General features: G+C 38.9%; 1 protein-coding gene and 1 long non-coding RNA gene across 4 annotated transcripts in view; one reads left to right on the top strand and one right to left on the bottom strand.

Moving 5' to 3' along the window:
* The first annotated feature begins 56 nt into the window (after positions 1-56).
* Positions 57-26,159, top strand: part of LOC148738317 (uncharacterized) — a 38,991-nt gene continuing 12,888 nt past the window's right edge. The window contains exons 1-3 of one of the 2 annotated variants that reach the window (XR_015996104.1): positions 57-916; positions 1,944-2,110; positions 12,471-12,814. This is a non-coding gene — a long non-coding RNA (uncharacterized LOC148738317). Of the gene's footprint in view, positions 917-1,463; positions 1,747-1,943; positions 2,111-12,470; positions 12,815-26,159 lie in introns of those variants that run through there. The other variant, XR_015996105.1, reaches the window with a different exon arrangement.
* Positions 2,244-25,322, bottom strand: LOC111328066 (anosmin-1). Of its 2 annotated transcripts, none has more exons than XM_022932426.2 (12): positions 25,108-25,322; positions 24,854-24,874; positions 23,135-23,176; positions 22,333-22,392; positions 11,334-11,412; positions 9,593-9,634; positions 8,705-8,889; positions 6,623-6,851; positions 6,195-6,437; positions 5,642-5,758; positions 4,593-4,634; positions 2,244-3,763 (listed from the first exon to the last, which is right to left on the bottom strand). In XM_022932426.2, the coding sequence occupies exons 1-12, from the start codon at positions 25,213-25,215 to the stop codon at positions 3,648-3,650; spliced, it is 1,284 nt and encodes a 427-aa protein (XP_022788161.2). In that variant the 5' UTR covers positions 25,216-25,322; the 3' UTR covers positions 2,244-3,647. The 2 variants fall into 2 exon arrangements, with proteins under 2 accessions (XP_022788161.2, XP_022788160.2); XM_022932425.2 differs by having other exon boundaries at positions 24,854-24,877; positions 25,108-25,321.

The following is a 26,159-nucleotide window of genomic DNA, read 5'->3' as shown; positions in this document are numbered from 1 at the left end:
TGAGTTCACTGGCACCTTTCCGATATTTTGCAAAGTTAAACTGTCTAAAAACGAAGTGCTGGTCACTCATCAAATTATACCGTGCCTTGGCACCCAGTCCTACTCTTCTCAAGCCGAAGTCTTTGTAACACTGCTCTCACTAATCGAGTTATCAGGAGTCCATATCAAGAATGAGAGCGAGACAATTTGGGTGCGTTCGTTCCCGTAAAGGAATCTGATCAATCAAACGAATCATTTGACATGCAGATGTTAAAAAGTGAAAGTATGATCTTTGCAGGTAAGCGAGGCAAATCCTCCCCTCCAAAATGTCCCTTCGTGGCTCAGTTGGAAATAGTGTACAACTAGGAGGCACGGGTTCCAATCTGTTTTTTTTTTTTTGTTGTTGTTTCTTTTTTTTCTCGTAGAAACGGGCGACTGAAGCGAAGTAGGCTGTTCTTCTTTCAGATATCACAAGCATTTTTTCAAAAGTTTCTTGCACCAACGGTTTTCACCAATAAAAATCCTCCTGTTTCCACTGCGTTGCAAATATATTCCAGCTTTCCTTATTTTGATTCCCTCGACACTATGGCTAAACCCGTAGCTGTAACCATTGATATCTCCTTGCTGTCTGGGGTATTTCTTTAGAATGGAAAGCCACGCGCGTCATTCCCCCTAATGGCGAAGATTGCTCTCCGTCAATATATCTGACTCTATAGTTTGTTAGAATGAGCTGCACAGCGATACAAAGTTCTCAGCCCTCATCAATGCGATTCCTGAAAGTAAAATGTTTTCTTTATTTGTTTCAAAGATTCAATTCGTTGACATTTATCAAGGTGCGACATTTATCAAGCACTAAATGCTGTCACACAAACTGCGGGGCTCGGAGTAATGCTTTTGGTTCGGACGTTATCCACGCCCGAGCCTTGGAATTTCTAAGGTGTGTCAAGTACGGCTAACCTATGAGTTTTGGTTTACCACAAAGATCCATTTAGAGCCTCTGATATTCATCTTTACCTTACCGATCTCCCCCTATGTACTGGTGGAGTGCAGCTTCTCTAAGTAAACCGACAACACTGCCTTATTGTTGTCAGCTCATCTCATGTGTTCATCATCTATGCCACCTATGTCAGAGAGTTTAGACACCGCTGGGCGTTGGCTTTAATTTAGAAGGTTATTTATTTACGTAATTAATTCTGAGGACGTCGCAGAAACTTACGAAGGACCATTCCAATAGCTATCTGTCACGAAGTGTGTGGCTGAGTGTCATCCTTGGTGAACACGTATGACGAGGACAATGATGATACTTAGTTCTTATTAACCGAGTGTGAGGTCTGTATGGGAGAATCTTGACCTAGGTCGCCGGTACAGACCGAACGCAGTGAGGTCTGTACCAGCGACCGACCTAGCACGGTTAATAAGATGGTTATTACATGGCTATGACTTATATGCCAATTTTTTATTTTCTTTGTACCTTTTTTTCTAGACCGGTCTAGATACCGGTCTCGATGGGAAAATCTAGACCACTTTCAATATTGATTTCAGCCAATCAAATTCGTGAATTCGGTAGTTCCCAGTCCTTGTGAGACACAGCCATATAATAAAAGAGAATATGGACTGTTCATTTTCTCCCGGTTTATTTATTATTTGTACTCTATATCTTTAGAGTGTAGCTATATTGTTAAGTACTTCTGACTCCTATTGATAGCAGGGATACTTTGTGAGCTTTCCGAGTGGACTTCCCTAGATGACACGTGCATAGTTGTTTTTGTACGTATTTTCTAAATAGTCTGAATAAAGGTATCTATTCTTGCAGACACAAGCCGACTATTCTCGAATTGTGCCAATATGTAAGACATGCAAAAGAAATGGGCGATTATTGATAACAAGAAATCATTGAGTATTAACATCCTCAATCTAAGTTGTTCCGAAAATCTCAATTACTAATTCTTTGCTCCTTGCGCTAGCTGTTTGAGGACATCACCATCGCTGCCACTTGCCTTACCGCCCCAGGTTCTCGTCCTTCAAGCCACGTCAAAGTGTGCGGCCGGCCAGGTTACTGAGTGTTAATGGAAAGTTACATTAATTTTGGTACATGTCTATTACAACTGGAATTCTGGAATCTCAATCTGCCGTAAGTATTATTTTCTTGCATATTCTTAAGTATTATTTTCTTGTATATTCTTAATCGCAGTAATAAAAATCAAATGATTTATAGCCGGAGAGCATGAGCTTATATTCCTCAACAACACTAATGAACGAGGACAAACAAAAATAGATCTTTATTTGAAGACACTTTTTCCGTTTTCCAGAATTTTTTGTAAAATGACAAGTTTTTATTACAAAACGCAAAAGTATAGCATAGTTATTGAGTACTTTAGAAGAAAATCAACAACAACAACAACAACAACAATTCAGCTGTATTTAGTTTACACGGCGGTCTGGAGAGTGGTTCAGTACTGTCCAAGACCATTAACAGGGTCCCTCTTGCATTCTTAGAGATAACAATTTTCCTAAAATGACCCTGAGAAAGTCTTGAACCAATAAACGATTTTCAGGCTCTACAGTCTAATTTTTTCACCACCCTTTATGACCTTCCCTTCTGAACCGGCATAAATACATCTTAAGAAAGAAAAGATGTTTCGACACCTCTCTGAGGGGTTGAGTTTAAAAATATTATTTACCCTTAGCAATCCAATTGCAGGTCATGTAAAATTTGTATTTTCATCTATCACTGCACTGTCCAGCAGTGAGATTGTGCCATACAGCACAGCCCTCAATCATAGCAACACAATTTTAGAGTACTCCAACAGCTTTCTGTCAAACACAACCAGTACATCAATTACTACTACTATCTTGACACAGAGTGAAAAAGATACCAACAAAAATTTCAGTACTTTATAGAATTTCCAGAGCCATTCATGTGAGTCACAGAAATAGATCATACAAGTTGAAGAACCAATTTCCTTTTCTATTAAATAAATCACTAGTATCTGCAGCCTCACATGTGAAATGAAAATTTACGAATACAAAATAGTATAATATAAACTGGGTCATAAATACAAATATAATGATGCTCTGTTTATAAAAAAAATAAACTGTGACTTTTCAACTATTTACAGAGGCAAAGTCTAGTTTGCTACACTCTAAATTGTATTCAAGCAACTCCCATATAATGAACTATTACATATTAATAATAGAATTCTCAAAAGTTCATCAATATCCTGGAATTTTCTCTTTTTAGATATTTACTCTGAACACTCCCTTTCCTTACATTTTTTTAACTTTGAAACACCTAGCCTAATGTACCTCATTTCTAGCCAAATAATCTTCAAATTGAAGGTTTTTCGGGGTTTGAAGTGCAAATATAATATCATTCTTGTTTAAAAGTCATTGAGCTACATCAATCAATTTACTACTTCAAAACTGTATATTTGTTTTTCGTTTACTGGGTATGTGCTACAATGAATTTGTAGCATGCAATTCACTCACAGTGATGATGAAACAGATCTCATCAGTTCCACAATTCAGGTGGAAAGATCAACTGTCTTTTTTAGCACCCAGTGATTTGGGAGGAAATCCCAACCCACTTGGAGAGTAAGAGTTTTCAGAATGATTGGTAGAAAGCTATCTACATCTACACTACATATCTTTAAATGACCAGATCAGAGCTACCACATGATAAAAATCAGAGCTATCTCTATATTAATTTTTAACAACAGTAGTGTTATACTTGTTAATCCAGCACCACTTTCTTGTGTTTTACTTTTGAATGTGGAGTTCATGGCTGTAAAAAATTAGCAAATAAAAGGTGAAACACAATCGACTTTAGTCATGGTAGCAGCCTGCCTTTGTTAATTAATGATGAATAAGCATTTGCATTTTCTCTTCACTATCACGTACTTCAAGAACTCAAACTACTCTTGCCTATCACTTTCACAGTCTGCCCGTTTTTGCCCCCATTAACTAAATGTAAAAACATAAAAAGAGGAGAGAGATCATCAAGTAGATGTTATCCAGTGAGATCAAGTGATGTTAATCATCACTTTTAATGAAAATGATTGTCCCCTCTATTGGAGGCTGAGCATGATAATTGTTTTAATATTAATTAAAATGCCAGTGTGCATGATTTCAAAGTTATGGGATGGGTTCTTTGATGGGACAGTTAAGGCCATTCAGAGGGAAAGTTGAACTTGGTTTTGAACTCTTCTATATAGCAGACTTCTGGCCTTGATCGCTGATGGGCAAAACAAAAGTGAAAAAAACAACAACGTACTATCGTAGCAAACTGCCCTAAGAGCTAAAAAAGTTAAATAACTCAAAGATAACTACGACAACTCCAACTCCAGGTCTTTAGCTTAAGAGGAGCCAGGGGCACTGTTTTGTTGAGGATGGACATTACAACACCCATATACCAACATCTCAATCCAATCACTCAGGAGTACAAAATTGAAAGCAAAAGTATTGGAATCAGGCAATTGTAATGGAAATGATAAAAAACATGGATTAATTCTGACAGTGGTTAGGGTATATAAATGAGCAAAGGACAACTCTTTTTTTAGCATTTAAAACATCCAAATAAATGTGAAACACAATAAAACAGATTCAATACCAACCTAGTGACTGCAGTGTTGAGCTCAACTTTGCAGAACTAATTCCTGTAAAATGTTGAAAACATGTCACAAATGATATTTAAAAGATGTTACATTTAGCCAAGTTATTGTTTCCAAAAGTTTTGGATGTCTTGCGTTAAACTTCTTTAACGTAAGCCAACAAACTATACATTTTGGCCAATTCTTTTATTTCCTAAATGTTTCAAACTAATAAATTAGCATACAAATAAAATTTGGAACACAAGAAGAAACTAAACCACAACATGTACATGTAGCTTGTCAATGAGACAAAGGGCATTTCATTTTTGGGATGGAAGGGAATGGAATGGGCTAATGCTGACAATATTAAGAACACTAAAGAAAGTAGTATTTGTAATTAGCCCCTTTATCAATTTGTTTCATACCAAATGATTTGGAATACAATTATTTTGAAAATATTTTGAATTTAAACAAATTACTGTCGATAAGTTTTCTTAATTACTAGTATTATGTAATAGCTAACATTGTGACTAAAATGCCCTTTATATTCAGAACACCAAGTGCATGAATAGGACCATGAAATTCTGTTAATAATAAAATAATTTGGCAGTTCCTGCTTTTTTTTTTTGTTTTGTTTTCCTTGTTTTTTTGTTCGTTTGCTTGTTTGTTTTTTTCGGTTTTGCACAGTTCTTATACAGTATGGAAAAAGGTTGAGACATCTCCAATAATTCAAAATTATTCCTGGAAGTGGAGATGAACAATGGTACAAATTTGTTAAGCCACAGAATGGTGAGGTAAATATTCACCATTGTCACCAACACAGGGATATAATTGATTTGGTAAATGCCACACAAGAACCCAAAAAATCATTTATTCTAAACTTAAAACCATTGACATGAGATTTAGTTTCTTCAGCTTCCCAACAGTAAATAGGCTTGCTAATCACTTCCACACTAGCCAATCATTGCATGCAAAAAGCACTATTTACCTGTGTAGAACTAACCAATTATCATTATTTCTATTAATAACTGACCAGTCTGAAAGGATAATGAATCCAGACTATTGTTAATTACCTGGCATGCTTGTCACTGTTATGGGTCTGTCAGGAAGTCTACTGGTAACTTTCTTCAGGAAATTGTTTATTTTATTCCTTTTGATCTCAGTTTTCTTCACTTTTTTGGTTTCCATCACTGAAAAACAGAAAAACGTGATATGATCAAATGATAAAATAGTTGTGATGATCAACAACCCTTATCTTCTGCCAAAGTTTGATGTATAACAGTACCATAAAAATAAGGTTTAAAATATAAATTACCCATAATCAAAAATGCAGCATTTCTGTCACACAAGGATCTCTTTTTTGTTTATAGCAGTAGTTAATGGCATGTTACTTACTTTTCTAATTCTTCACGTCAAATCTCATGTCAAACCTTTCTGTATGATAATCTCTGCTTTTTTCATTTTTTATTTTGTTCATTTACAACTTGTTGTTGTCATAAGTATAATCAGACGAGTAAGCCCCTGAGTCTTGCCAATATGATTGGAGAAAACATATCCAAACTCAAGTGTCTATGGCTAAAGTGGATGATAGTCAAATAAAGCTGGATACTCTTTGACCCTCTGTACCTTCTGCCACTGTAGGTGTCTGTATTCTCACAGTCACCTGCTTGCTTCTCAACCTTCTGTTCTCGTAACGACAGATTGCTTGTAATTCAAGCACATAAGTGCGATTGGGCTGCAGGTTGCTTATTGTAAACTTGTGTATCGTTCCTTTTAATCTCTTATCTCTGACTTGCAAAGAAATGAATTCATCCAAATGGATGTCTGGTCTTAAGCTCCACTGCAGTCTGTATCGGTGAATGGGTAGAGCTGTGATGAAGACAAAAAAAAAAAGAGAACTATGTATACATTTTTCTCTATGTATACAGCATCTGTATAACAGAAATTTAAGTATTCTGACTACTTGATGGTAACGTGTAGGAATGTTGTATTTGTACATTTTATAACCCTCGTCTACTGAATACACACATTACCAGCCCAGAAAAGAGTCTTACCAATGGTGTTAAGTGGCTTCTTCCATGATACCTCAACCTGAACAAGGTCTTTGATAATGTACATGGACACCACATGAAAATTTCTTGGTGGCTGTGGCCTTAGTGGTTTTGCAAAGATCAATTTACTTGGGATACTGAAGGAACTTGAACCATACTGTGTCACTGCTAGCACTTTATACTGGTGCCAAAGTAGCGGCACTGGTTGAACTTCAACTGAAGTGTGGGAAGTCTAACATAACAAACAACAGAAACCAAATGAGAACAAATACTCCTGAAAAATAATTACTGGTAAGTTATTATTATATACACCTTTTATTTAATTTATTTTATTTAATTTTTTATTTAATTTTTTAATTTTTTATTTAATTTGTCATATAATATGAACAGCTATTTTGCAATTTGCATAATTTACTTTTCCATGCCTGCAGGTAATTTGAGTTTTTTCTTTCTACAGCATTAACTAATTATCATTATCCTTCACTGGACAACTGAGCTAGCCAACAAGTTCTCTACAGCTCAGTGGTAGAAGATCAGAGCAAAAGAGGCAGGACAAAATCTTACAGTCTACATTTCAATTCCATGAGAACTCCTCTTTGTTCTATGTTCAACCTTTGTGAAAAAAGAACATCCCTCTTTATCAAATGGTATCATCATCATCAAAATTGTTCTAGTTGTTACAATAACTGCCTGTTACTGGCATGGCATATTGCCCAGACTAGCTCATGTCACCATGATGAAGGTTTTGTATAAAATCATGCCAATAGAAATAATTTTAAACAACAACAAACATATGAAACATATGTATGAACTGCGGTTATGAGACGTATATGTGAACGATCCTTCGCAGTAAAGCACTATTTGAGCAATAGTGAAAATCAGACCTGAAAAAAATTTTCAGGCCTGTACGGGATTGGAACCACTGACCTCTGCGATACTAGTGCAGCGCTCTACCAATTGAGCTAACAAGCCAACTGGGAGCAGGCCATCAAATTAATTCGACATAAACCCGTAGATGATAAATCAAACAACAACAAACATATGAAACATATGTATGAACTGCGGTTATGAGACGTATATGTGAATGATCCTTCGCAGTAAAGCACTATTTGAGCAATAGTGAAAATCAGACCTGAAAAAAAATTTTTTTCAGGCCTGTACGGGTTTGCTCAAATAGTGCTTTACTGTGAAGGATCGTTCACATATATGTCTCATAACCGCAGTTCATACATATGTTTCATATGTTTGTTGTTGTTTGATTTATCATCTACGGGTTTATGTCGAATTAATTTGATGGCCTGCTCCCAGTTGGCTTGTTAGCTCAATTGGTAGAGCGCTGCACTAGTATCGCAGAGGTCAGTGGTTCGAATCCCGTCCAGGCCTGAAAATTTTTTTCAGGTCTGATTTTCACTATTGCTCAAATAGTGCTTTACTGCGAAGGATCGTTCACATATACGTCTCATAACCGCAGTTCATACATATGTTTCATATGTTTGTTGTTGTTTGATTTATCATCTACGGGTTTATGTCGAATTAATTTGATGGCCTGCTCCCAGTTGGCTTGTTAGCTCAATTGGTAGAGCGCTGCACTAGTATCGCAGAGGTCAGTGGTTCCAATCCCGTACAGGCCTGAAAATTTTTTTCAGGTCTGATTTTCACTATTGCTCAAATAGTGCTTTACTGCGAAGGATCGTTCACATATAAGAAATAATTTTGTCTATGTGAAATCGTGCTTTCAAGCAGCTTTATTGCTACTTTTCTGCCTTAGAACTCAATTGAAAAGTTGAAAGGCATTTTCAGAGGATTCAACAATTATCTCACAGGAAAAGTATTTAAAGGAGCAATTGTGCTGGTCATTACTGTACATGAGTTGTTACAAGTATTCATCATTTGGTAGATTTGAAACCTGCACCTCTTATTACCTGCATGGCCAACAACTGTTTACTGATAACTTATTAGATTACCCAAAAGTAATTGGCCAGAAATTAATGTACTTTTAATACATGCTTTCATTTTCATTCTCATCAGTGACAGTACAATCTATAACAACAACCAATCATCAATTTTCTCAAATAAACTGAACACCTGTATCAATTCTTCCCAGTCGTGTGAAACATCCTTGTCCAATTGTTTTCCTTTTGTCTGCTTTCTTGTTGAGACAATAAAAACTGTTGCAGTTGGCCAAGAGCCATTCCACTTGATAGAAAAGTTCTGAGAATGGTCATTAGAAGAGACCTCCACCTCCACATTTTCAGGTTGCATCAACACACCTGTAGTTACAACAAACATCAGATTTACAGTAAAATCAATGTCATTTACTGGAAAAATTCACTGCATAGTTTTGTTTACATGAAGTCTTTGTCAATGTCATTTCCTAACATAATTGTTATTTCTGTGTATCTCTGTCAGTGCTTTTGGAGTCCATTCTTCTTTAAGTATTTTCTTTTCAGTGTATAGCTTGAGAGAGAAACAGAGCTACCAGTAATCTAATAAAGATACCTATCACACTTTATGGGAATATAGTAGGTTTTGAGCTATGGATGGTAAGCAAGTGAAGATATGATAAGAGTTAGTTAAGGAAGTGGAGAACCTGCTAAAATTTCCCTGTGAGGAGGGTTCATTGGGCAGGCAAAATCTCATCTGTGATAACTGTCATTTATCATATGACCAATCTGGCCCTGCTTGCAAAATCCCATAGAAAACCACAGTAAAAGCTGACCTGTGTATGCCAAACAGGTTGATGTGAACTGGTCTGGTAAAAGCTGTCTAGCCTTAGTGTATTTGTAGCGCTATTGCACAAAAAAACTGTTCATGTTGTAGAATCTTTGTGGTGGTTTCCCGTATACCCCAGTCTATCACATCACATCCCAAAGTTTGCGAGTCAGTGGTCATTTGTCCAGCCCTTCCACTCAGTAAATAAGTACTACTCAGTTGCACACTAAACACAAAGTAAACCAAACTGTCAAAACCTACATTGACTTTTTGTTGATGCTATTGGACAGGAAGAGTTATCACCTGATGGATAAAAATGCTGATTATTTATAATCATTCACCATTACAATTACCTACTGATTTAATGAAAAATCATAATTGGCAATTTGATGAGAGACTGCTGACCTTAAGATTTTTACTGTCAAACACTTAACCTTAACATAATCACTGATGTAATCATAACACTTTAGATTTGCTATGTTAAATCTGATTATAACATAACCAAAGTAAAGCGCGCGCTCTGATTGGTCAATTTAGCGTCCACCATTTGCCCATGAGTGTACGCTGCTGACGTGAGCAAATGCAAAGACTATTTTTCCCTGCGCGCTTCTTTTTTCTGGTCACGCAAGATTTGTTAAATAAAAGGGAACTCTTTAGCTACAATGTATCAATGTTAAGTTATAAAACAAATGGTAAACACCACAGCGTACACTATTGAGTTATGGATGCACTTGGGAGGTTTGCTAAGCACTCAAGAAGCTAGAGTCGCTCTCGGCTATCGCCTCAAGCAACTCTTACGCTTCTTTCGTGCTTAGCAACCTCCCATGTGCATCCATAACTCAATAGTGTACGCTGTGGTGTTTACCATTTGTTTATTGGTCAAGAGAATTCAATCTATAAACAATAGCATATGAAGTTGACATGATAAATACATCTCTGCAGCATATATTGCATATATTGTGTCAAGTTCAAAGTCTGCCTAGTTTCTGAGCCCCTCATCCCTGCAGTGTTCTCAAACTTTTGCATACTCAGAGAGGTGTCTTTTTTTGCTGATCGTTTATAAAATGTCAAGCTCAACTTCATCCCATAATTACTTAATACTGAAAACATTGATTGGTTGTGAAATCAAGCTTTATTATCATGCCTTAGTGAAACTTGTCTCATATAGGGTTAAGTCCATAAAAAAACTTCTTTTCAAAGACCCATTCAAAAGGTTAATGAGCATGACAGCTAGTACCATAATTTCCAGCTGTTTACCCGCGGGTAATCTGTTGATTTTGCCTTAAACACATGCCACTGCAGGTAATAGGGAGGTGCAGGTTATGTGAATTTTGAAATCTACTGGCAGTTGAATTGAAAAAAATTCTCACCTACCTGTGTTTCCACCTCTCAGATGAATTTTATTGTATTAATAGGAGTGCCAAAAAGCGGTATGAAAAGATGACACTGACTCAAGTTTATTTCACGCACAATTAGTTGCATGACGAACAAATTTTTATCGGCATGCATGTTAACAAAATCTTGATGGTGACAAAAATAAACCAAGGATAACTGGCGCATCAGTAACAAATTTCCAGTTAACACTAGCTTGAGCTGAAGAGAATTCTCCCATTATAAGGGACTTGTTAGGCCCAGTAGAACCAGAGAGATAGATTTTTTTGAGAAATCAACAAATCAACGCGGCACTGAACGATCATTCGCACAAAATGTGGCCACAAATTCACTTTCTGTCAAGTATGAAACTTTGTGCATTATAGAGCATTTTTATACAAATTTCCTTCGCTTTCAAGGTGTGGTTTATCCTCCAGTGTGGGTAATCTGTTGACTTTTTTTTTCGCTGTGTGCAATAATTGGCCGGTGTGGGTAAACAGCTGGAAATTATGGTACCCTTTGCTGAAGATGTTGTCCCAATTGCCTGGTGTCAACACAGAGATAAAAGCATCTACACTTTACATATAAGTGTTTTGAACTTGTTCAAATTGTTTCCTGTGTTGAAACTTACCCTCAGTATGCATCCACTTTAAAAATCTACAGGACTCCCTGCATGCATTTCCATTTTTCACTGGTACAACAGGTGGCCCCTGAAACACCAATGTCACAACAAAGATCAGATATTAAAATGAATAATACAAAAATACATAGTCAAAGCATATGCAAAATAGCAACAGATTACCCATATTTCCTTTGTTATTACTCACCAAATTGTGATAATATGAAATAAAAAAACACCAATTAATCATCCATTAAGTAATTTATATACTATTACATCAGTCAGATTGTTTTGGAGAATCATTCTTCAGCAAAAGATTTTCTCAGGACTAAACCTTTCCAGGACAGTCACTTCAAGCCATTACAATACTTTTAGATGTTGTGAATGGATTCAATATACATCTTTAATGCATCACTCGCAGCACCCATGGGCAAGATGAGTGATCCTGTGTTGTGATTGGCTACCCGAGCGGGAAAGATGGGCCCATCTTGCCTGCTCTGGATTGCCTGCATTGATACCGCACATTAAAAAAAATTAGAACATAGCTAGCAGAGTCACGCAATCAAATTCATTATACATAAGCGTGCTCAAAATCCCGATAGTGCACGCTGATAGCGTCAGCAAATCCGACTTCGCCAGAAAAATTTTTTTTCGCGCGAGCGGCCATTGCTAGTGCGGGGAAAAATAATACATTTCGCGACAATAATGGATACAAATAGAAACTCGGCCTGCTATTCCGAAAACGAAGACAATGTTTCGACCTTTTCCCATGGGCTAAAGTTCTTATATGAGGTAGAAAAAGAGAAAAACAAAGGAAAAGGAGACTCGGCATCAGCGCCGTCACGATTCGCTTCAACTGATATTGTTGTCCGTTTTTTGCGTCGCATTTGATGCACAATTCCACCGGCTATGTTCTAAAACAATTGGTTCATGCTTTCAGCTGTGCACTATCGAGTTATGGAGCACGTGGGAAGTTTGGAGATCACTCAAGAAGCTAGAGTTGCCCTCGGCTATCGCCTCAGGCAACTCTTACGCTTCTTTCGTGCTCTCCAAACTTCCCGTGTGCTCCATAACTCAATAGTGCATGCTAAAGCATGAACCAATTGTTAAACAGAATTAGAACAACTAATTCTCATAATTGTTGGACAGTTTCAGTGATGGAAACGCAAAAAGTGGCAGAGGATAGTCAAAACACAGCCTGCATAGCGGCCCTCTGGAGTCTGGCACGAGAAGGGAAAATGAGGGCCTGTGGACAAGGCCGTTGTTGTTGACTATCCCCGTTCAAACAGTGTACGTAGAATTTCATTGGACGATATGCTCGGAGGTTTCTTTAGAAGATATAAAGCAAGGATTGTATCAGATCGTCTATTCTTTACCAGAGTGTGCTCTAGAGAAGGAGTTCCTAGAAGTTTTGAAAGAAGGCCAGTTTCACGACAACATGGCGGCAGTTGTGATCGATGAATCACACACTATTGAAGCATGGACTGGTCGAGGTGAGTTGTTTATTCGCAAAATTTTCCTTCTATACAAGATATATCTTTTTGAATGAAATCCTACCATGGAATTATTTGCTTTTGAGAGAGGCTTATATTTGCATACATACTTTTAAAGTAAACAAAATATCTTGTCCATTGATCGCTGCCTTTTATCACACTGTCCTACCAATAGTGGAAGGAATTTTGTAAATGAATGTGTTTAATGCTTGCAATTTTTAGGAAATTTGGTGCAAACGATGTGCATTTTACTTCTATTAATCGCTGATTGGTTCAATTTGTGAGGCGTGTTTTTGAAATTTAGTTGGGGGCGGATAGTCAACAACAACGGCCTTGACCGCAGGCCCTCATTTTCCCTTCTCACGGCAGGCTCCAGAGGGCCGCTACACAGGCTAGTCAAAACAAAGAAAACAGAAACAATTCCCGTGAGTTTGTTGTGCTACAAACACAGTTGGCTTTCTTTCCAGGCTCTTAAAGAAAATAAGCCATTCCTAATTCTTATTAAGGCAAAATCTTTTTGCGATATAATAAATCCTTTATTAACCAAGCGTGAGGTCAAGTTGGCTGGACATTAGCCTTGTCCTTTTTTGCATTTAACACATGTCTAACACATTGTGCCCTTATCAAAAACAATATGCACTAAAACATTTACCAGATGAGGGTAATTTTTACCCGAATTGACCAATCAGAGTGCTTAGTTTCTTTCAGTTTACCGCCGGGTAAAGTTTACCCTAATGGGGTAAACTTACCATTGGCAATTCCCTCGTTAGAGCCCTTCTATGGCCTGTATTGACACAAAATAATTACATTCTTCCAATTGTGCCTTCTTAGAATCGAATTTCGCGATTTGGAGTTCAAAAAGGTGCAAAACCGATCAGCTTATATCTAGGATAGCGCGCTTTTGGATTTGTCGGGATTCGAAAATTGACACAGCTATGTTTGCAAAGTCATGTTTGTTTTACCTTTACGATAAAATATTGTTGACATGAAGGTGTTTTATTGACAAGTTTTAAGTGACAAGGGGTGCTTTCCATTCAACAAAAATCACGGGTTCAACATGTCGGTATTTTCGCTGGCCGAATGGAATGTGTCCGACTGTATCCAAGAGCGTGCCTATTTGGTGCGGACAAGTTGTTGCGGAGTTGTTCCAGACCACCGATGGGAACGCAAAAGCGTCCTGCTGGGTCTCAGGAGACTCTCGGCAGAAACACATCTTGCCAGTGACAATGCTTTATTCTATTTTCTGGCCGACAGTTTTCATTTTCTTTAAAGAAGCTTGAGCACGCCGTGGCAGAACTCATTAATATGGTTGCTGGTCAGGTGCCGGCACATGATGACTTCTTACAACACTAACTCTAGTCCTTCTCGATGATAATTTTTTCTTGCCATTCTTCTTCAAATTTCTTTTATTTCTCTTGCTTACAGCTTGTTGATTCATACTTCAATCACGAACCTACCTCGCTCTAAAAGCATATTACTTTAGTGGCCCGTTTGGCTCAGCAACATTAACAAAGGAGCAAACGAGTAAAAACGGAGCTGGCTCGTTTGGTGAATGATTCTAAATTAGCCACTTGGAGCTAACCAGCGTGTATGCTTTATAAAGGAGTTACTTCAACCCCGAGGCGTGCATTTCTGTTTTACCACGTAATTTGAAATTGCAAATTCTCACAGCTTCTCTACTTGCTCGTGAAAAAGCTTAACCTCGACTTTCTCAACTTTTTAATGTTATACGTGGTTACACATACCAATGAAAAAACAGTTTCTATTAGTACATGTCAACTTGAGCGATGTGGTAACAGTATAATGGAACGTAGGTGACCACAATTTGAAAAGGAAATTAGCAAATTCCTCAGTGTGAGATGAGGCTTGTGTGCGACATTCTTAATAGGAAAACAGTCGGTGTAAAACTGGGACAGCTACGTTCTGAAATTATGTTCCCTACTGTGAAATTATTCGAAAAAGATTAAATTGTCTTAATGCCTTCCGCATTACACAAAATTTTGTAGTGGAATTTCTCAGGAATGGTGGCTGGTCTGCGTAGCTGTAAATTTGGACAACTTGTTTATTACAACATTTTTCCGTCAATAGTGGATATTAAATTAAAAAATCGCGCTTTGTTAGGTACGTGACAAAATGTTGATTGTATGATCAATGCATTTTTAACCATTGCATATACACTGGTTGTCTCTCTCTCACCCTCCCCCAAACTACTCGTTGGGAAAAAATGTTTGAGTATATTCTCCATTACTCCGATTGTTCAAGTCTATCACAAGAGGACCTTGCACCATTAATGACGAAACTCTTCAAGAATATAGGACAGTTGTTACTTATTTAATGTGATAATCAAGAGGTCTTTGTGTCATGGAAGTGTAAAGCCCTCAGAGAAAATATTTCTCAGAGATTGAGAAAATAATGTAATTAATCACAGGGCTTTTGCTCACACGTCTAAAGGCCAGCAGAAGTGTCTTTCCTGGAAAACAGAACGTTCTTTGGTAATACTGACATCAATTTTATTTCACTATAAAAAAGGGAAAATAAATCAAGGTAGGAGGTAAGAACATGAGGTAAATCAAACCTCATGCACTGGGGCCTTCCCTCACAATGATATAGTGTGTGCACCATGAGGGCTGGCAATGACTTTAGCAGGTGCCACACCAAGCCGGTCCCTTCTCAACATGGTGACCATAACGAACGTGTCTCCGTAATCTCCTGAACTTTGCAAAAGATCGCGGGCAAAGGAGGCACTGCTATTGACATACTCGTTGTAGTGTATAGGATGCCAACGAGCATGAAGTATGCGCGATGTAATGCGAGGCGTGATGGTGTGATGTAATACCCTCGAGACCTGCATATATACAGCATGTGTTTAATTATTTAGTTAGTTCTCTTAGGTACGTGAATAAAACCGATTTCATTTTAACCGCTGTGTACTACATTGGCGACGAGGATTTCGAGAATTGTGAAGATTTAGAGGACTTCAAGGATTTCGAGGTTTTGTCCAAGGTTTCAGGAGTTTCGTCCGAGAATTCGTAAGTGATTTCGCCAGGGATTTATTTCAGAGATGCCGGGATACGGTGGATCAGACGAAACGACAAGCGGTGCTGTTGGCAGTTCTGTTAATGGTTCTGGAATGGCTACAGTTGCTTTAGATGTCAGTGGATTGGAACCATTTAATCCGAAGGGAGAGGCACACAATTTAAGTCAGCGGTGGAAGAGATGGAAGCGAGCGTTCGATTTGTACGTGACGGGAAAAGGTGTTTCGAACGACGCTCAAAAGCGAGCTCTTCTGTTGCACGTTGCTGGTATGGACGTTCAAGAAATTTATTTCACATTAGCCGGTGATGGCGAGGATGTGAGTTTTCAGGCAACACTTCAGGTACTTGACAATTATTTTGTTCCCAAGTCAAACGTTCCTTTTGAGAGACATTTGTTTAGACAAATTTCGCAGGAGAGTGGAGAAACTGTGGACCAGTTTGTGTGCAGATTGCGTCAGCGAGCAGCGACTTGTGAGTTTGGCGTCAACGAGGACGACTACATTCGGGATCAACTCATAGACAAGTGTTACTCCAGCCACTTGCGCCGGAAGTTCCTGGAAAAGGAAGGGACTGTTACTTTGGGTGATTTGTTGCGGGTTGCGAGATCCCAAGAAGCAGTTGATAGACAACTGAAACAATTCAACACGGACCAGGTAGACCGGGTCAATGCAGTGAGAGGAAAAGTGGATGGAAACAAGAATCCCAGAAAATTGAAGACGTGCTTTAGTTGCGGACGGGAAGGACACTTTAGTCAGGATTGGAGGTGCCCGGCACGAGGTCAGACTTGCGGGAAGTGCGGTACGATAGGCCATTTCAAAGTCAAATGCCCCCAATTCCATCAGCGAGGCGGCGCCCAGTCGGGATCCAAAGGAACGAGGAATAGCAGAGGTGGATTTGGTCGGGGTGGACGTGGACGCGGAAGACTGGGGCAAGAGGCAAATCTAGTGACTCGCGGACCTGCCTCCCGAGAAGAAGACAAAAAAGATTTTGCAACACCAGCTCGTCAGTCAAGACCCGATTATGCCTTTTCAGTGGAACAGTTGGATGACCACAGGGACGAAAGAAGTGCGTTGGTAACGCTGATCATCGGTGGTGTGTACGTACCAGATGTTCTTATTGATTCGGGAGCTTCATGTAATGTTATGGGACAGCGGACCTGGGAATTACTAAGGCAGAAGGGGATCAAGTGTGAATCTCGGAAGTCTGCGAAAGAAATTTTTGCTTATGGTGGCGTAGAACCTTTATCGACCCTAGGAACTTTTACAGCAGATGTCACGCACGTTGGGTGTGAGTTTAAAGACGGAAGTAAGGCTGAATTTATAGTGGTTGAAGGCGATGGTCGTACGCTGTTGGGGCGCGAAACTGCCGAGGTGCTAAACCTGCTACGTGTTGGTCCTTTTCAGGCAAACAGTGTTGACGGAGGACGACCAGACGACAGCATTAGAGGAAAATACAAGGAGTTATTTAGTGGTGTTGGTCTTTTGAAGGGTTACGAATTAAAACTGCATGTTGATGAGTCAGTGAAGCCTGTAGCGCAGCATGTACGTAGGATTCCTTTTGGGTTGCGAGAGAAGGTTGATGCAAAGCTTGATGAACTTTTGAGGCTGGATATCATAGAGGAAGTGCCGGAAGGGCCGTCAGGATGGATATCGCCATTGGTGGTTGTTCCCAAAGGTGACGGTGACGTGAGGGTCTGTGTTGACATGCGCCGAGCGAATGAAGCAATCGTCAGGGAGCGGCATCCAATTCCAACCGTCGAGGAGCTGTTACATGACTTGAATGGAAGTACTATGTTTAGCAAGATTGATCTCAAGTGGGGTTTTCACCAGATCCTGCTCAGCGAGGAAAGTCGTCACATTACTACTTTCGTCACGCACCGAGGGCTGTATTGGTACAAGCGGTTGATGTTTGGGGTGACATCGGCACCAGAAAAGTATCAGCAAATCATCAGAGACGTGTTAAGGGGTTGTGCTGGGGTTGCCAACATTGCGGACGATCTTATTGTTCATGGAGGTGACGTGGAGGAACACGACAAGCGTCTTTTTGCCGTGTTGGATAGGCTGAGTGAAGTGGGGTTGACGGTGAACGGAGACAAGTGCCAGTTTAGGTTGTCGAAGCTTACGTTCTTTGGCCATGAGTTGACTAGTGACGGTATAAATCCATGCGAAGAGAAAATAGCCGCTATTAGAGATGCAAGACCTCCCAAAGACGCAAGCGAAGTACGATCGTTTATGGGTATTGTCCAGTATTCTTCGAAGTTCATGCCAGACGTAGCGTCCGTAGCGAAGCCTATTCAAGAGTTGACCAGGAAGGGCGTAGTGTTTCACTGGGGAAATGAGCAACAAGCAGCTTTTGAGGAACTAAAGCGTCTAATCACCCAGGCGGAGACACTGGCTTATTTTAAGGTTGGCTGCAGAACGCGAATCATTGCTGATGCATCCCCAGTTGGCTTAGGGGCAGTTCTCACCCAGCAGCAGAGAGGCATGTGGAGAGTTGTCTCGTACGCATCAAGGAGCTTAACTGACGTCGAACGGCGCTACAGCCAAACGGAGAAGGAAGCGCTGGCCTTGGTTTGGGCATGTGAACGGTTTAACATGTATGTTTCTGGACAGGACTTCGAGTTGGAGACCGACCACAAGCCTCTGGAGCGTATCTACTCCAGTACTTCGAGACCTTGCGCCAGGATAGAGAGATGGGTCTTAAGGCTACAAGGGTACGATTTTAAAGTAGTGTACCGCCCAGGAAAGACTAATATAGCAGACGCGTTGTCCCGCTTGAATTCGGATCACGTGGACCATGGAGAGGAGTATGACTATGTTAGAGCAATTGTTGAGGACTGTGTACCCGTTGCTCTATCACCTAGAGAGATTGAGGAAGCTTCCTATGATGACGAGGAATTGACCCAGGTGAAGAAATGTGTTAAGACAGGGAACTGGGACCAGTGTATACTTCCCTCGTATGCACAGGTCAAGGACGAATTATGTCTGTATGGTGAACTCTTGCTTCGAGGCACAAGGATTGTGGTTCCCAGGCTCTTGCGCGACAGGATGGTGCGGTTAGCACACGAAGGGCACCAGGGTATAGTAAAAACGAAGTATCGTCTCCGCAGTAAAGTTTGGTGGCCAAGAATGGACAAAGACGTCGAGAAGTTTTGTAGAATTTGTCATGGCTGCCAGGTCACTTCTGGATTTGACCCCCCAGAGCCGATGTCTCGCGTTTTTCCTCCAAGTGCCCCTTGGCAGGACTGTGGAGCAGATCTACTAGGACCCCTACCCACAGGAGAGAGTATTTTGGTGGTGGTCGATTACTATAGTCGATTCCTAGAGGTTGCTATAATGAAGTCTACGACAAGTTCCAAGGTCATCGAAGCACTTGCACCCATGTTTGCAAGATTCGGTTTTCCATTCTCGCTAAGGACAGATAATGGCCCCCAATTCGTGTCTGAAGAGTTTGAAGCCTTTTTACGTACGAATGGTATCGAACATCGGAAAACGACTCCATTGTGGCCACAAGCCAATGGAGAGGTGGAACGCCAGAATCGCTCGTTACTGAAATGCATACAGATCGCACATTTGGAAGGAAGGAACTGGAGAACTGAGTTGCTGGTATGGTTGACGGCGTACAGATCCACTCCGCAAACGACGACAGGGACTACACCCTGTTATATGATGTTTGGTCGCGAAATGATATCCAAGCTGCCAGAGCTAAAGAGAGAGACAGTTGGTGTGCCAGGCGAGGAAGTGCAAGAGCGAGATTGGTCATGTAAATTAAAGGGAAAAGCTTACGCTGACCTTAAGAGGGGTGCCACGCCCAAAAGCATAAGTGTTGGCGACACGGTTCTTGTGAAAGCAGAGAAAACCAACAAGCTGTCTACCAACTTTAACCCTGATCCCTTTAAGGTTGTTCATAAGACGGGGTCAGAGGTAACGCTCAGGAACGAGACTGGCATTGAACTGAAAAGAAACACTGTGTTTGTGAAGAAGTATAACGAGCACGAAGATGTATCCAATGGCAACGAAGACCAAGTGGTACAGGCAGGTTCTGCAGTACGGGTGGATGACCCAGGGGCGAGCAAAATTTCAGAGACGACAGTCGTACCGATGCCAAAAGAGATTCCTGGAACGTCTGAAGATTCTCAAGAACAACCTAGGCATTTCCCAGACAATGAAAATACCGGAGTGGGAAGGCCTGTTCGGAGGTCGACCCGGACTGTAAGACCGCCCGATCGTTATAAAGCCATATAAACTGAATATGAACTGAATATGATATGAACTGAATATCTTCAACTTCTTGTCCTTTTATCGAGCGACTGGTTTAATTTAAAGACTTTGATTTGTATGTTGAACATTTAGGAAAGGAGGGAATGTAGTGTATAGGATGCCAACGAGCATGAAGTATGCGCGATGTAATGCGAGGCGTGATGGTGTGATGTAATACCCTCGAGACCTGCATATATACAGCATGTGTTTAATTATTTAGTTAGTTCTCTTAGGTACGTGAATAAAACCGATTTCATTTTAACCGCTGTGTACTACACTCGTTCCACTTTAGACTTAATGAAACATGAACTCAACACGATTTCTTAAATATGGATTTCATAAAGAGCACTGCTTCTAGCACTTATGTGCTAAGTTGACGTAACTTCATTCTCATCCATTCCCACGGTTTTTAATCACCCTAATAAGCGTCAATTAAACTATCCTATATCCTATACTCCAAAGCTAAAACAATTAGCCTTTTCTAGGCAAAAACTACGTACAGGTGCCGCATAAGCAAAGAGATGACCTTCGCTAGTGGAATAAAGAGTCTCTTTTCGTAATTAGCCAATTGTAAAAATTTGTAAATAAAAGGGTTTTAGTCAGTACTGCTACCAAACCATTGATGATTTCAAGTGTATCTCTACTTTAAACTTTACCCATGTGAAAAACATACATTTAATGGGGTGAATAACATTATACTTTGCTCGGACGAAGGATTTTGGCTCAGTGTAGTCTTAATGCTTGACAATTAGGATTTCATGAAAAAATAATACACTTAACGCCCATCATTTGGATCGAGTAACATGTAATTTACCATGTATTGCAGTGTAGAAATCCAAGCTGAAGGACCTGAAACACAGCTATTTCTTTACCCAAAACCGAATTGTTTCTGACGAAAGAAGGAATAACTTTAACGCGGATGTTTTCTTTGCTGCGTGACGAGACAGCAAGATGTTTACAGATTACATGTGTCACATTTTCTGCGAGTGAAATGCTGCACACCTTACATTACAGTTCAAATTTTTGATTGTTCTATCGATTTTGTAAAGAAAAGGAATTTTGGAAAGGACATTTTTGTGGAGGCTCGATGATCCATCGTGATCTTCCAAGTTACACTGCTAAATTCGCTGGATAGAATGCTTTAATTAGATTACACGCCTGATACTTTGATACGTGAGCGTAGATTACTTAGTTCAATAAGTACGCTCTCCAATTCACAAGAAACACTCTTCAGAAAATCTGGAAATTAAGATTTTCAAAAAATAGTTTCCATCACAAATACATCGAAGAGTTTTGTGACCACATCAGAAGTAAAATGTGACAGCACTCTCTGCAATATTGGAGTAGTTTCTCTGGAAGGAAGAAATGGCTAAACGCACATGGTTTCTTTGGTGCGTGACGTGGCACCAAGATGTTTACAGATTACATGTGTCCATGTATGTGTCATGTTTTTTGCGAGTGAAACGCTGTGCATCTTATATAACAATTCAAAATGCTGATTGTTTTATCGATTTTCTTTAAGAACGGAAAGAAAAGGAGGACATTGTCAAGGCATCCCGATGATCGATCGCAAGCGTATAAGTTCGATGCTAACTAGGTCGCTAACTTCAAGAAGATGCGTGCTAGGATTGCTGCAGGATTATATTACACTCCTGATTTGCTATTTTATAAACTTGTCACCTAAAACCTGTCAATAAAACACCTTCATGTCAACAATATTTTATCATAAAGGTAAAACAAACATGACTTTGCAGACATAGCTGTGTCGATTTTTTAATTCCGGCAAATCCAAAAGCGCGTCATCCTAGATATAAGCTGATCGGTTTTACACCTTTTTCAACTCCAAATCGCGAAATTCGATTCTAAGAGGGCACAATTAAAAGAACGTAATTATTTTGCATCGATACAGCCCATAGAAGGGCTCTAACAAGCGAATTGCTAATGGTAAGTTTACCCCACTAGGGTAAACTTTACCCGGCGCTAAACTGAAAGAAACAAAGCACTCTGATCAGTCAATTTGGGTAAAAATTACCCTCATCTGGTAAATGTTTTTAGTACATATTGTTTTTATAGGGGCCCAATGTTTTAGACATGAACTTGGCCAATATCCAGCCATCTTGACCTCACGCTTGGTGAATAACCCAAATATATCATAATTCACCATCCATTCAGTATTGTTGGCATCAACAAACACATGAGCAAGTAAAAGAGTTTGATTACTTACACAAATGGATACACATGATAGCTTTTCTTTTTTTCTTCTTTGTTCACATGGTTTCATACACTAACAAAAAAGATTGACAAAATTAGTTGATCAATTTTAACTGTTAGTTACAGTTAGTTAACTGTCAGTAACTGTTAGTTAACTGTATGTTCACCTGTAAGGTGTACAGTCTTTTAAAGTAAGATTTCTGAGTTCAGTTTGTCATTTGAGAGCTGCTTTGCACAGTTAATTAACTAAATTTTGCATTGAAAAATTACAGTATGCTCTTGTGCTATGAGCATATTCATTTCAAACAATACACAAGAGTTGAAATTTTGTCTAAATTTGTATTTAAATGTTCCTTTTATTGTCTAGATAATGTTTACTTAGATAAATAAAATAATTAGTTTGAATGATGCTCTGGCAAAAATGTCTTTGTCCTGATTGGCTAAGAGAAATTAAGTTATAGTTCAGTCTAAAATAAGGTTCAGTTGAGCTTTGAACTTTCTCTTAAAAAAGTGTTTAAAGGAGCATTACAAAAATTAATGTTTTGATTGAAGGTAGTTGTTTTGATGGAATACAGCATGAAAATTGAAGGTACTTCAACAAGTTATTTCTTCATGCACTCTGACATCAACTTCTACTGAATTGACAAGCTGTCTATTTTTTTCATGCATGGTATCAATAAGAAATCACACATTTTTCTCACACAATTTTTGGGCATTTTAAAAAAATTAATAACTTGTAGTTATTTCTCCAAATTGCACTCCAAATCATATGATTACCTATTGTAAAATGATAAAGCAGATGTAAATTAACTTACTGCTGAACAGTCCTCTGTTACACATTCAGAAATCCATGTGATCTGAATACAGGCAAAAGAAGTTCTGCATTAAAAAACATGCGATATCCTGATAGACACAAGGGTAGGGCATGCAAAGGATGGGGGTGTATTTCTCTCAAAGTAGCAGCAGCATAGACTGCATACACACTACATCCACAGTACAATATACTAAATACTCTGATAATTGAACAGATGCCATACTTTTTAAAACTATGCATACCCATACTTAAGTAACAGGTTTCAACATTGTTTGGACTTCTAAGGAATAGCCAATCTTACTGAAATTTTTGCAAAGTCAAAAATAATTATTACATCATATTCTAAAAATACTGCTGAAGTTGGTAATCTAAAAGTCATTCACAGTTCTTCTAGACATATCTCAAAATAACATTTGAGAATGTTGCCTAGTAAGAGAAATAAAGCGGTTGGGTGCCGTATAATTGTAAAAAGAAGCATTTGGGTGATATGTTTCTATGATTTTGGCCGGTTAGGGTGATAACTAACAGATATCGAGCCACAGGAAACGAAACTGCAAGCAGACAATTGATAACTACTTATCCGTTGACAAACTATAATAGCAAGACTGGTATGACTGTATCCTTGAATCCCCACCCGCGCGAAAAAAGGTGAATGAAACTTGAAAAAATTCCGAGATATCACTTAGCTTTTCTTTGTCGCTCAATCGCATTATAATATCACGCCTACTCGATAATTCGCTAAAATTCGATGGTCTGAGAAAGCAATGTTAAGAAGAAGAATTCTGTCGAAGTTGCATTCCTATGCCATATGTTTTTTTTCTCGTGCTCTCCAATCGAAATTAAGAATAGATATCAAGATCAGAGAGGGCTAAATCGACGCGGCCGTCGTTTGAATTATCTTCCAAAACTATTTCATTTCTCATTAAAATGATAAAACAATACGATAAACATTTACTGCAGTGACTAAATTTTGCTACTTTATTGTATTCCTTATCACATTTGTATTATACAACACTTAAACTTAACAAAATGTAGAGAATATGAAGGGATTCCAGTTTCACTTTTGAAGGAAATTTTTTAGCAGAAGAAAAAAAGAAAATTAAAAGCCAAAAGAGAGTAGAAGAGTAATCAACATTTGCATGATAATGGACTTACGATGAACTTTGGTTTTTCGATCGAATGTCGTCCATATGCACGAGAAATATTAATCATCTAATATTCAAAATCTATTATTACCTCCTAAAGATTCACATTAAGCAGTGAGAACAGGCGAGAACGACTTAAATCTTCAGCAACGTTAAAGTGAATGCAAGCGCTTAACTTTGAATGCAAATTTTGGAGTTGGTGCATGTACAAACAAACACTGCTGTTCATAACCTGCATAAGTTCAAACGCTTTAGACGCTGCGAAATATACTCATTCGGCGCTGATAGCTTGTTTCATTTTATGGTGTTCCTGAATTTTTCCTTGCGAAGTTAATCCCATCGTCGAAAAAATATGTTTTTGTATTTATTTTGAAACAAATTTGCTTACATCTGCACACGTTCCAACACTTGTCAACAGCTCTCTAGTAAAAATTTGCAACTTTGCGCAAACCTATACATACATGGTTTTCTGTTACATGTTCTTCCCCAACTACATCTCAGAACACTTACAGAGACAATCCTTAAATTAGTACATGAAAAAATAAATAAGCCGCAAGTAGAACAAGTGCACTTACATTAAGATGTGTTTCGACCTCCTGCTGAATGCATTTCCACACAGTTTCCGATGACGCGCGAAAGACCATGGAAAAAAACAAAACAAGCATAAGAAATAAGGCTCTTCCTGATATTAAAGAAAGTTCAAAACAAAACTTTGTCACCTGCAAAAGTAATGACCTAAGTACTCTCGTTACAAGATCGCAACCTGTCAAAGATTTCACCGACAGGTTCACAACACACTTGCGCAAATTCGCGGTCGCTGAGTACAAACCTTTGCAAGGCAGCGACTTCTGCATCGCGCCGACAGCACGGCAGCCAAACTTTTTTTTTGTTGTAAACATACAATGAATCCAATGACTATAGTGACGTAGTAATTCATAGAAGTTAGAGTAAAAGTAAACTCAAAAGAAGAAATAAGGTGCTGAAAATTCCAGTTTGAAAGAATGAGAACGATTACCAGTAGATTTGCATAACAAAAGCCAAGACTACTGAGAGATAAACACGTGCTACTAAAGCAAGTCAAAATCAAAGGGTGTAACTGAACGGTTCACTTAACGAGAATTTAAAACTCAATCAAGCTGGATATTCTTCAAGATTCAAATTATTGAGATTCCTGACCGACTTATTTGTGAACCATAAAGTACAAGGTGCGTAATTTTTTTTATTCCGGGGAAAGAAATTACTAAAGAAGAGATTTTGGGGGTAATACTTGACATAGCATCGTTGCGCTCTTATCTAGACGAAGTAAGACGTAAAACGGCGATCATTTCGCAGTCCTGTACACAAATCCAATTTGAATTTACACGTTTTGATGACCAAACCAGTGTCCATTTAGAATTTGTGACTAATTAAAAATTTTATCCATGCGGGACATTTGAAGTGTAACAAGTTGCTCTCCGTTTTAAAGAGTTATCTTTGGGAGTGGATCACATTTCAAAGTCTCTCAACTTCGGCGAAACGATTTTGTCAAACAAACATTGCTTTGTCCAGTTTCATACTCAGCAATATGTAAATAAATGCTAGTTTTCGGGAGAATGTGCTTTTGTCCTTGAATTTTATCACACCGTGCAAGAAAACAACACAATATTCCACGGACACGTTCCAGCGAGGTCTTCAACTGGGCAAGATTACTCATAAGGTCGGTCAACACAAAACCTGACAAGTGTTGTTTCGTTTCTTTGCGCTGAGTGTAGCACATTATCTATTCCTATTTCTTCGACAATTCTCTTCATAACAAGATGTTCGAATAAATAAACCCCAAAACAAGTTCACGTTGATGATTTCTTATGAAACCTGGTCACAACAGGACGCAGGAAGGACCGG

Source organism: Stylophora pistillata, chromosome 2, assembly GCF_964205215.1.
Source record: "Stylophora pistillata chromosome 2, jaStyPist1.2, whole genome shotgun sequence".
NCBI lineage: Eukaryota > Metazoa > Cnidaria > Anthozoa > Scleractinia > Pocilloporidae > Stylophora > Stylophora pistillata.
The sequence above is the reverse complement of the archived record's forward strand: the minus strand, read 5'-3'. Positions and strand labels throughout refer to the sequence as shown.